Source organism: Pundamilia nyererei, unplaced genomic scaffold (assembly GCF_000239375.1).
Source record: "Pundamilia nyererei isolate P.nyererei 1_Seehausen unplaced genomic scaffold, PunNye1.0 scaffold00053, whole genome shotgun sequence".
In the NCBI taxonomy this organism is placed as follows: Eukaryota; Metazoa; Chordata; class Actinopteri; order Cichliformes; family Cichlidae; genus Pundamilia; species Pundamilia nyererei.
In genome coordinates, this window is record NW_005187454.1 from 1,194,402 (window position 1) to 1,207,177 (window position 12,776).

The 12,776-nt window shown below is 42.7% G+C and overlaps 1 protein-coding gene across 1 annotated transcript in view; it reads left to right on the forward strand.

Annotated features, from left to right (window-relative positions):
* Positions 1-12,776, forward strand: part of zdhhc8b (zDHHC palmitoyltransferase 8b) — a 60,739-nt gene that overhangs the window by 36,594 nt on the left and 11,369 nt on the right. Inside the window, exons 2-3 of the mRNA XM_005733591.2 lie at positions 8,589-8,710; positions 11,922-12,079. Of these exons, the coding sequence (XP_005733648.1) occupies positions 8,589-8,710; positions 11,922-12,079 (280 nt within the window). The remainder of the gene's footprint in view (positions 1-8,588; positions 8,711-11,921; positions 12,080-12,776) is intronic.

Here is a 12,776-nt window from a genome sequence, read left to right on the forward strand (position 1 = left end):
TGTGTGTGTGTGTGTGTGTGTGTGTGTGTGTGTGTGTGTGTGTGTGTGTGTGTGTGTGTGTGTGTGTGTGTGTGTATTAAAGTGATTGATGAACAGTTCATTAGGTTGATGGGCTCTGCAGGGGCAGACAAGCTATCAGCCACAAAAGGTGGATTTCACATACAGCAGAATTTGCTGTGGCAAGATACCAGATGCATCAGCGGTTTGGAATGGCTATTTCCTGGAAGTGAATATATTTATATATATATATCTATATATAAAATATAATATAGCCCGGTGTTTGTTTAGGGCTTCAGCCCAAACAACATGGCAGGACTTGCATCATGCTGATGTTACTGTTTGTGTGTTGTAGTTCGAGGCATGTGTTACAGTGTATTTGTGTTTTTAATGTGTCCTGTTTTCCTCATGAAACTCTCCAGCACCTCCACACGATATCTCCGGCGGGCTAAGAAGTGTGTGTGTGTGTGTGTGTGTGTGTGTGTGTGTGTGTGTGTGTGTGTGTGTGTGTGTGTGTGTGTGTCCAGCCCTAACTTAGCCTCAACTTCCTGCAGGAAGGGAAAGGAAAGGAGAATTGCACTGACCTCGGTGGTGTGGATGGAGCACATTGCAGATGGCGCACAGAGATAAATAGCCATAACAGTGATAAGAGAGCCATGGAGGGTGCGGTTAGAGAGAGGAGGAGAGGGCACATTGTGCATTAAGACCTCGTCTTGCTTCCTAAAACTTGGACAAGGCTCGGGCTTTATCTGACTTTTGCATTGTGCCTGTTTGTTTGTGTTGCTCTCTGTTTATCTGCATGTGTGTCTCTGTAGATGCTGCTGTATTTCTGGAGTACCTCCTCAGGTTTCAGCTAAGATCTTCTTATCTCCTCCTCGCTTCTTCTTAGAACTGTCGAGTCAGCCGTGTGCTGAAAGGGATTTGGCATTGCTGCCCTCTGCTTTGGCTATGAATAAATTTGCATTTGCCAAAGAGCACTGACTGGCCTCTGTCAGCGAAAAATGTTTGATGAAACGCAGGATGTATTGAGTTTCCTTATTTGGTTCATTTAAAATTGCTAAACATCAAACTCTCCTCAGTGGCCCTCACTTGCTTTTCCTGAGCTTTCAATTGCATCTTTTTCCTCACTGATAGCACTAGTATCTTACAACAGTTTTACAACAACAAAAAAGAACATAATCCTCGAGTGAAAAGACTTGAAATCATTACAATACGTGATATTATTACATAACATTGCAAAGTTATGACTGAGGTAATAAATCCAACGAGAGCGGCGCTTTTGGGCCCCACTTCTGTGAAACCAGGTCCCAGTTTGGATTTAGCAGACAAACACCCTCTCTACTTTTAAGATTAGGCTTAAAAGAGTCCGTTTTGATAAAGCTTATAGTTAGGGCTGGATCAGGTGACCCTGAATCATTCCTTAGTTACACTGCAATAGGCCTGGGTTTCTGGAGGCTTTCTGAGGTTTCTTCATCACCTTTTTTCACTCACTGTGTGTTTATACCCGAATTTGCATTTAATCATCAGTTAATCTCTGGCTCGCTTCCACAGTGTGTCTTATGTCCTGGCCCCTCCCCTCACACTCAAGCAGTCGCGCTAGATAGCCGGCCCTCCCTGAGCTTGGTTCTGCTGGAGGTTTCTTCCTGTTAAAATGATGTTTTTCCTTCCCACTGTTGCCATGTGCTTGCTCATTGTTGGGGTTTTCTCTCCATTATTGTAACATAAGGCACCTTGAAGTGACTTTTGTTGTGATTTGGTTCTATGTATATATAAAATTAAACTGAATTGAATTATCAACATTATAAATAAACTGAATGTCAGATAAATACAATAAATTCCTGTGGTTCTCATGTCATTGGCTGTAAAAGATGGATGCAACTCATCCTTCCCGTTGTATCGACTGTGCAACACTAATGGTCCAGCACTTAATTATCTGAAAATAGGCCACAAACCAGTCTGAACGACTCGGTCTGTCGCCTCTTTGCGTCATAACTCTTGAAACTCTTGGCCACACTTGCAGGCTGCCATGTTTGAGACTTGGAATAAGAGTGGCTGGGAATGTGACACAGGGCAAGCAAACTTCTTGAGACATTGCTTTCCCTCCGTACATATCAGCCTGGCAACTGAGTGAGCAGACCAATGGCGTGTCTATGTTAGCAGTATCCAGCCACTCATACATGCATACACTTTGCTACTCTCTAAATAACCCATAGTTACAGCACTTCTCTTGTTAAGCCTCTGTTTCTTTGGCCCCATAAGCCTCATTTATAACAAATGACCCATGGCACTGTACTGGTTTCCAGTTTCCCAAGGGGTGCCTAAAAGAAAAGAAAAGAAAAATCCCAATAACGACAAAATAGCCACCCATGTGTCATCACTTGGACAGCCCACACAATCCAGTGCATGCACATGAGTGTGTTTGTTATGCCAGTTTGGTACACATGTCATTGCCAACAGTTTTTCATCAGGAAAAGTGACTCCCGTTTGATTTATGGGATTATGAGCGCACATGTTGTTGACTTGTTATTTTCCTGTGGGAAAGATGAGTACTTGTAAAATCGTTATTGGGGAAATTAACGGGGAGATTGACAAAGTATTGTAATGGGGTTTTTTCTTAATACAAAGACAGTGAGTGGGCAGAAGAGTGAAGATGAGGCAAACACACACACACACACTGTCTCTTTTCTCCTCTTCCATATGAAAATATTTTCATTTATCACCAAATGTCATTCATCTGCCCCTACAAAATGCTTCCACACATTAACTGGAAACTGTACCGGGGATGACTTTCAAATGTTTGGTTGTTTTATTCTTATAAAGTCATGTTTCACTGAAACATGAGTGTAAGCATTTAGCCAAAAATACTGAATCACACTGCTCTTTTAATATAAATTTGAAATGAAACCATGCGTTTTAGCATGAGCCTTCTACGTGTGGTTCAGGCGACGCTTGTAATAGTGTCACTGCACAGTATGCGTATTTATAACGTGATGTCATTTACTGTAGTAAGCTGGTTTGGATACTGTGCTTTTCTGCGCTGGGCAGCCTTCCTGCTGTCGTCTTTCTGTAAACAATCAAAATGGGATTTGTGAATATGCAAATGTAAGGGGCAGCGTGAGGGGTGAAAAGCATTTAACTTGATTTCAAACGAAGCCTTTGTGCAGCCATGAAAATGCACGCTGGGCTCCGAGCATGCAGATGGCAAACAGTGTACCCCGCGGCTGCTCGGCTTCCACCTCTGCTCTCTAGGCTCAGAGCGAAGGCGACCTTTCCGCGAGGCTCCAGAGAAGCAAACACAAGTGAAGTGGGTTTTTTAGTCTTTAGTATTGGTATTAATTTGCTAAACTCTATATGCCTTATGAGCATAAATAAAATCAAACACAGACGGCTATTTTTTTAATTGATTTTTTAAAGTCAGCTATTGAAGACCACATGTTTGTTGTTTGACTGTGCTCACTTTAAGTCTCGGTTAAGACTCAGATCTGCTTACAGAGTTTGTGGGGAAGCCAATCAAGGAGCAGTAAGCCTCCAGCTCACAAACACACGGAGGGAGGACAGTTTAAAAATCATATTTATAAATCCGGTTATGTTTTTTTCCCCTTGTACAAAAGGATCGGTTGTTAATTCTGAATGGAGACCAACTGGTCAGACAAAAAAGCAATGCAAAGATTTCACTTTGGCCTCTGCAAGCTTGCAGTGGTCACTACTCACAATTTTTCTGACATGTCACGCTAAAAGCAATGACTAGACCTAATTTAACTACATACTCTGAATGCGAGGCTGAGCGCCAGCCGGGCTGCTCTGCAGTTTGTAGGCAAGGAAGGAATGACTTGGAGTTAGAGGAAGTTTAATTTACGATACCCGCTCAGTCTGTGAGTTCTCAAACCGTTCTGCTTAACATCTGCAGTGAACACACCTCTGTTTCCACTGACAACAGGCTCGCTGCCGCTGTGTGTGAATACAAAGCTTCAGGGATGTGTTTGTGTTGGTGACTGGCAGCTCCTAAGGGAGTTAGAAGCGACTTATGGTGCTGTTCACGAAACCTATGAGGAGTAAAATTAGTCTGACAGAAACTGCAGAGGAGGAAGGAACCGGCACTGGTTTGGCAGGTGGGATTCTGTGATGGACTGTGGGAACTGCGGTCCTGGGAGATGATTGTAGATGGCATGTATGTAACAACTGAGATCAAGCTCTCACACTCATTTCCTTCATGACTACAGTTCTCTCACACTGCCTCTCTTTCTTTTTAAGTCCTAATGAAAATTTCCTTCCTAGGGGGTGAAATGATACCAGCCTTACAATGGATTTCGGATCACTGGGTCTCAGTAGGCAGTCAGTACAAGAACACCCTCCCTCGTGTGTCCCACTGGGTTGAGACTTAATGAACTAATCAATGGGTTGGTGTTCTCAGCAGGAGCTGAATACATTACTGTAAGTGTTCCTTTTGGCCCAGCAGCGTCTTCTACCGTTATGGGTGTAATTCCAGCGAGGACTCACTGTTCATGATGGCTCTGAGATCCAGATAAAAGGTGACAGGAAAGTATTTTATTGTTCATGTAGTGAACATCTATCACTTATAACATTTTGACAGCCTGAAATATCAAAAGTCCGTTTCTGTCAGGTTTTACACGTATAGTTCATCGAGCATTACTGTGAATGAATCACAGACGTACTCTGCATATTAATCCGTCTTATTCACATTCACACAGACGACCGCGTCTTAAAAATGTCCATGTTGGACAAAGAAAAGTGCCACCTCTCAGTATCAGTCCCCAAAGCTCTCTGGATTCAGTCAGCTTTCTCTTTGATGGTTGTTCAGACTCTGCCCTCCATTTCTCCCAGTGCTACTAAAAGAGCAGATTACAGCAACTTCAAAGGGAAGGCAGTTTTTTTTTTTTCTGCTGTGATCCAAAAGAAGGAAAATGAGGGACAGATAGATCCGAGTAGTCAAATAGCCTTAGGATATGTAGTGGAGACCATATAGATGCTTGTCATGGCAGGTGATTGATTGTCACAGCACTGTTTCAAGCTTCAGCTGTGACTAATGGACCAGTTGAGCCATCTTAAAAATCATCAAATTCCTCATCAAACACATAATTACTTGACAAAGACTGCAGTGGCTTTTCCTCCCCTCTGAGGTTTTCTGGATTTTAGGGGTTTACCTCTAAAAGTGTTTCACTGAGCTTGTGGTTTTCTTAAGACACGATTAGTTTTTCTCCCCTTTTACTTTTTTTCTTTTAAAGACTGCTGAGTTATCATCACCATTGCTGTTTCCCACCAATAGATATCAGATACTCTGTTGTTATTGTCAAATGATGTGTATCTATTAAAATAGTTTCATTTTGGGTTTCACGACTTTCTTCCATAAAACCATCCCAACGTTTGCGTCTTTACTTTCTCCCTCTGTGAGCAAATCCAGCTCCACGAACTCTCAAGCTGTCCTGTTGTTTGCAGATCCCATAGTGACATAATTTTGTCAAAAGCACATATCAAGTAATGATGCAGCCTAAACGTGGTAGAGTCGGCAGACATGGGGGGCCTCTGCTCTGTTCAGAGGGCAGCAGCAGCACATGCAGATGAGCTGCACAGCTCTCTTTCTGTCTCCTTTTTTCTCTCTTTTTAATGCAAATATAGATCAAATGAACAACTCAGCAGTTGTCGCTGAGCTTTGCATACATGTGATTTTTGTCCAGTGATTCCACAATGATAAAATGAGTTTTGACAGCTAATGCAGCGGCGTGGCGCTGCGCTGTAATTCGTGTCGTGTAATTATTTCTGGTTTAGAAAACAACAGCTCTACACTTCTAATTGTTTTTGCTCACGTCTCAGTATGGATCCATTAAATCACCAAGTAGTTCTGACCACCCCAAGGCCGTTTGCATAATCGTTCACCAAACATGTGAGTCATGTTTAAAGAGCTCATTTGCACTTTAACAATGCAAATGTATGACGGCAGAGGGGAAGGTGCGCTCTTAGCTCGCAGTCTGCCTCCTACAGACTTTCTTCCTTTGCTGTTCAGCAGGAAAATCACATGTGTAACCCGAGGAATGACGGGTGGATTTACATTTAAGCAGGCATGCATGGATGGGACCTGTAGTGGTAGTAGTAGAAGTGATTTAGAAGATGTTTGCTCTGAAAGCGCTCATTGATCTGGCTAAGGTTAGTGAGGAGACCGCAAGCTGCTCTGCCAGCATGGGAGCGAGCTGTGGGCTATTTCTTCCCAATCCTGTGCTTTTATCTCCCTTTTCATCCTCATCTCAGTCACGAGATGAAATATGATTTTAATTTCTACTCCCTGGTATAGACGTTGACTCTGCACCTCAGTGTCTGGGAGGTATTCGGCCGCATGCAAGCTGCTGTTTTAGATGCCGATCGGCCTGGACGCTCTCCAGCTCCTGTTTGCAGTAGTTTTAATCATCAAAAAGATTCCTGGACTTTTTGGACTTTAGGCCTCGATGGAAGCAAACTCATCACTTTACTGCCCTTTTGGCAGAAAAAGCCCTTTCAGCTTAACAAATTATCCAAGCTATTTTTTGTGGACATTTTTATTTCTGTATTTATTTGCCTCAGTTGAAGTGTCATGGCGACACTTAGCGTGAACACTGCTTACCACGCAGGGCTGATAAGCACTCTGTTGTTATTTGTTCCTCCTACACAATTAACCAATGTCTGTGTGCTTAATTAGACTTTCTTTCAGTCACATTTTCCTCCCACGCTGTCAGCTCCCAGGTTCCCAAAATGGTTGCTGTCAGCTGCACTCCACCCCACCACCCCCCACCTCCTATCTGACTCCACTGTATCACACACTGCACAAAAATACATGATCCCTTGACAGGCAAGTAAATTGGGATTTCGGGAGACTGTGGGGCTGCGTCCCGTTTCTCTTCTTTGATCATAGCACTCACTGCAGTGTGCTGAGTGAATGCCAGTTCTGCTGAGATGTACTTTGATGTTGTTGTCTTGTAAAGGAAGATATGTGCAATGTGTGTTTTCAGAGAATAAGCAGGAACAAAAATCTGTCCCTTGTAAGACTTTGCCTTATATCCTGCATTTCCATGTCGCAATAAATCGCTCCACCTGTTTCCGATTTCACATGGATAAAGTTAACTTAGGTGGCAGCTCTTTTAGGATGTATTATGAATATTTTTGTGGCCATTTTGAAAACTTCAACTAGTCATCTAGTTATAGACTAGAGTTAGCAGTGATATGATGCAACAGTGAGGGCGGATCAACCCAATACTAGGTCTAACAAAGCTGAAGAGGACTGCATGTGTGAAAGGCCATCTCGTCCCTGTTAGCGCTTCTCTGTTCTCGGTCTTTTGTAGAGCCATGGCTCTGAATAATTCAGCAAAGCAACAGCAGACTGGCAGAGCAGGAAAGGAGATAAATGGATTGAAGCTGATCTCGGGGCACGAGTACAGGAAGGAGCTTTTGACGTCACAATGAGCTGGGGAGGCATGTTTGGAGATTCAAGTGTTTGTATCTGAGTCGTGTGCCAGCCGGCCGTGAGTGTATTAGTCATCACTTAGAGTGAGAGTCTCTCTTTGAACCCCCACACCTGTGAGATATTTCATTAATTCATGAATCCTCTGTGAGTTTCTGACCTGCAGGGTCTCTGTGGTATGTCCAGCTGTAGGTGTTCACACATCTCCATTCCGATGGCGTTTCACCTCCAGAGAGGCAGTCGGCTTGAATCGTGACACCGTAGGAAGCAAACAGTGTCTTGACATTTAAGTGCAGGTGACTGAGCAGAGCTGTGAGTCTTACTCAGGTGTCTCCACACTTGAATGTGTCACAGCCCTTATTGAGCTATAATTTGCAGGCGGTGGGGAAGGTCAGCTTGATGCAAAATGTTGCTCATCGAGGTTTGGTGAGAATATTTTTAGCCACGCTAGTGATGGCTTTTGGGTGTGAGTGTTGAGGCTGGAGTATTTCTAGCTGATGCATTTATTGGCTAGCAGATCCCAGTGCAGACTACATCAAGTTTAAAGTTCATTGTGGATGAGTAAGACATCAGCTGTTGTGCCAAAAACTCAATTATTTTAATTGAACAGTAGCTACTATTAAAGGCAAGAGTTTCAAAGATTTTAGAAGATTTCAACCAGTTTGGGGTTTTTGTCAGCTTTGATTGTTTGGGCACAAAAAGCTGATGCAGGAAAAAGCTGTACTTGGACTTTAGTGACTCACTACAGCCCAACTTATGTAAGTGTAAAGTGGTGCACTGAGTGGAGCCGCATAGTAAGAAATCAACAATAGTTCTTTTCCAGTGAAGAATTACTTCCAAACAGAAAGATACAAATTGAGTTCAAAGACCTCAAATCCTCCTCATCGGGCCTTTATGTACTCGTGTTAAATAGACATTTTGTTAGACACTGCCCTGCATCGTTACTCAATAGAGGCTCATTCATGGGAAAGTCTGTTTTCTTGTAACACTTTTACCTTTGCTGTCACTTTTTACGCGGTTATGGTAAAGACAAGAAGGGGAAACGCACGGTTGATGAAAATGCAGCGCTGTTTAAATGTTTGTTACGATGTGCTGCTCAACACACAGGAAGGATCCTGATTGTCTTTGTCTTGATGTGTGTCTCTAGGTGCCCCTGGTTGACTAAAGTGATCTCGCCCGCTGTGCCTCTCTACAATGGACTGGTCTTCCTCTTCGTCTTGGCCAACTTCAGTATGGCAACCTTCATGGACCCTGGCGTTTACCCCAGAGGTTTGTACCGACGCGAGGAGCTTTAAAATGTTTTGATCACAGTCTGAACTGTAAACTTTCTAAGCAAAATCTTATTACAGTATTTATCTGCCATCTAAAACATTAGTGTCTGTCATAAAGCATGTGCACATAAATGTAAGTGCTACATGTAAGTAATGGGTAAACTCTGCTGAGTCCCCATTTAGAAGCTGCTCTTTATTTCTTTTCTTTTTTTTATAGCACCACATTTATCAGAGAACCACCCTACAGCGTTTCATTACCCTATTATCTGCCTCTTACAGTCTACCAGCTTCACATGCAGGGCACTGCTGGAGGTTATACGAGCCTTCATATTGCACGGTGTATTAAGTATCTTTCAGCTGTTCAGCCTGTCAAACAAGCTGCACTGACCTCTGCTCCTGATGCAGGCAGACTCCTGAGTCTCAGCCATAGTGGGTACTGATGAATTCACCCATCCCTGGACATGTTTAATTTGCTTCTTGATGATAAGGACCTTGCTTTAGAGAGTCTTTTCTGCTCATAAAGGGGAAATGATTAGTAGGTTGTGTATAGTGCCAGTTAGCCGCCTCCCCAGGCCACGACTGTAGCCTTCTATAGCAGCTGTCTTGTGTTTTATAGACTGGTGGCAGATGAGTTTTTCTAGGCACTTGATGTTATATTTGTCAGCCAAATTATAATATATGTGTCATCAAGACTGTAAAAGTAAAGTGCAGATTGAGGTCATGGACAGCACTTGCAATTTCCCCCTTTTTTTTGAGGAAGCCACTAATTGAGGTGATGCACAAAAAAGATGACTGGGGCTAATGAGGCTGTGCAGTTATTAAGTTCATTTTTCTGAAGACAATTAGAAAGAAACTGAAACTTCAATAAAAATGCTAATGTTGTAGTTTGTTCCTGTTTAAAGGGAGTTTTCCTTCCCACTGTCACCAAGTACTTGCTCATAGGGTGTCGCTTGGCTCTTGGGGCTTTGTCTTTGACGCGACTATTATTGTAATTTGGTGTTACATGGATTGAATGCAATTTTATTGAATTGAATTGAAGTACTAGGCCACCTATGTTTTACACCTACAGGAGCTGGTTGGCCATGGAAACACAACACCTCGATGCACAGTTTTTGTGTTGTTGTTGAGGAAGTTTGGAAGTCTGCAGTAATTGCGACAACAGAGTGCTGAGACTTTTCTGGATTATAAGCCTCAGCACTCTGTGAGCCCGCTCTGCAACTTTATATGTTCTGTCACTTCCTGGCTGAGTTGCTGTGGTTCCTGAACACTTCTACTTTGCAATGAAAACACCTGAATTCAGAGATTAAGAGGTGTGACCCAACATTTTTGTCCATGTAGGCTACCTCTATGTCACCATAGGAAATGGCATGTGTTTCAAGTGTTCGTTTTTTCACTCAAAGAGCAAAGATAATTTCATGCCCACTAACAGCCAATCATCACTGACCACAATAGTAAAATGTTTCTCCTTCACTGTGTTTAATTTGCCAGCTTCATGTCCTGTAAATATGCACAGTTCACCCGTTTGTGAAGGATGAACATCTGACAAAAACATATGCTGACGGTGACGATGTGCTGGGAAAAAAAGTGACTCACAATTCAAGAACAAATTGAGCATTACAACCTAGAACATGAATGATGTTCTACGTGGCCTTCACACTGGCAGTCTTTCAAGAACAAGCATTCAGAGCTAATGAAATGTATCTGAACATCACGCAGTTAACATAAAACAATGATAAAGAATCACACTGTAAGTACATACACACAATCAGCTGCAAATAATAAAACTCCTTAAACAGTTCATACATATTGAAGCCCAGACACAGAATTTTAGGGGGTTCTGCTGTGTGTGGCTGGTACTCAGCATTGCCAGTGGATGTTTTGGACCATGTGGGTTGAGGGTCGTGGCATCTGTGGATCAGGCTTTCGAGGATGCTCAATAGGACAGGGATGTGGGAAATCACCTTCTGCTCTTTGTTGCATTTCTCGAGAACAATCCTAAAATGTTTCGGAGTGTCAGGGGAAGGTGGCTGCCACTGGGGTGCGTTGTTATATTAAGGAGAGGAGTTTGTATTTAGTCTACAGCAATGCTTAAGTGGGTCAATGCTAGAACCCAATGTTTCCTAACAGAAGACTGAGATGATAGGTACCATCCACTTCATCTGTCAGTGACTTTAATATTGCGGCTGATGGCCGGTCGCTGTGGATGCGACTGGATGTAGGTGCCTTAGTCTTTAGTGCTAAAAATAAAAACAAACTGTATATTTTAGGTCATACTTCATTTATTTCCTGAGTTTCATGCAAAAATAGAATTGAGTTTGACAAAGGCGGTGTAGATTGTACGAAACAGGCCAATGCTTTGTTACCGAACAAGCTCGATGGAGCATTTGGAGGAAAGAATCTGTCAGAGGAGATGCGAGCCTAACTGCTGTTTGTGTTTGCTGGTTTGGCAGGCGGCTTTGCTTCAAAATCTATTTGAATCGACTTGAGAGCCATAATAGCAGAGCAATCTCCCGCTATGGAACTGTTTATTTCTGTGCTCTACCTTTGCTGCTTTCTTGCTTGGTTTCCTTCTGCATGCGTGTACTCACCTACCCGGGTCAGTTATTGCTGTACTGTGAAATTATTTTCTGAAGTTGGAGTTTCATGCAAATCGATCAAATGTGCTCCTTTGATCAGATGAAAGGCATGTTGCTTTGGTACAGCTCCACAGTAAAAACAAAACAAAAAAGCTCTCAGCTGCAGGAGTTGTTCCGTTTTTCTCTCTGCAGAGACAATAAGGAATACTTTGCGTATGGCATTGCATTTCTGCTTGTGGCTAACAGTTGCAGTTCATCCAACAGCAGAGTCGGACACTGGGAAAGCTCATACTGCAGTTTGCAAAGTACGGGTTTAATTATCTTTTTATGTCAGATAAAGCAAACCGATAATTCTGCCAGGGTTTGAGGTCTAACTCCCATAAAAACAAATCCATTTTAAGAATGTATAAACTTGTGCGAATAAAGCCAGGCAGTCTCTTGCTCTACACAAGTCACACAGTTGATCAGCTCAAAGCACATCGAATAGGTCACGGGTTTGCTCTCTGCAGACATCTAACAGCAGGGTGGGCTTCGTTTGAGGCGCTTCCCTCGTGTCCCTGTCAAATGGAATCATAAAGCACAACCACGTGTCTCTTTCTGGGTTTGTTTGCAATGTCTTCTTCTCACCCACAGCGGACGAGGACGAGGATAAGGAGGATGATTTCCGGGCACCGCTCTACAAGAACGTGGAGATCAAGGGCATTCAGGTCCGGATGAAGTGGTGCGCCACCTGTCACTTCTACAGGCCGCCTCGCTGCTCGCACTGCAGCGTCTGCGACAACTGTGTGGAGGTGTGTGTGTGAATACAGAAGCATGAGTGCAAACAGAGAGAGTGTGTGTGTGGGTTCACTGCATATGAAATCTAAATATGCATCAAGGTCAGAGTAACATATAAGTATTTTATCAAGAATCTGTCCAGTTGGCATGTTCAGGCATATTTGATATGAAAAATAATGCAGATTTTTTTTCTTTTTTGCATATATTTAGACTTCCTGCCAAGGATTAAAGCGGGCAAACAGCATTTCTTATTATCTGTGTTTCTGGCAAGAAAAATGTCATCATTAAAGATTATAATTACTGGAATAAATATAAGCTTTTGGCAGCTTCAACAGTAAAATACTGTAAGACTACACATTGGTACACACACAGAGAGGCATAAAAATACACAGGGACATCAGATATTAATACACAAGATGCAGAATTAAGCAGCTTGTATTCCTGCATGTGTTTTTCTTCTAGAAACTGGAAAAGGGGGTCGAATGTTTGATGATCAAAACAATGAAATTAATGAACAGTTTTACAGGGATGTAGATGAATTTATGTCTCAGTAAGATTTAGGACTACCGGGAAACCACACATGCAATAGGCAGTACAAGGCATTTATTTAAGGCGCAGTGTGATTCGGAGTTACTGTTTACTGAAACAACAGGAGTCATAAAACTAGTTTCCAACTAAGGCTGCCACGATTAGTCGACTAGTCACGATTAC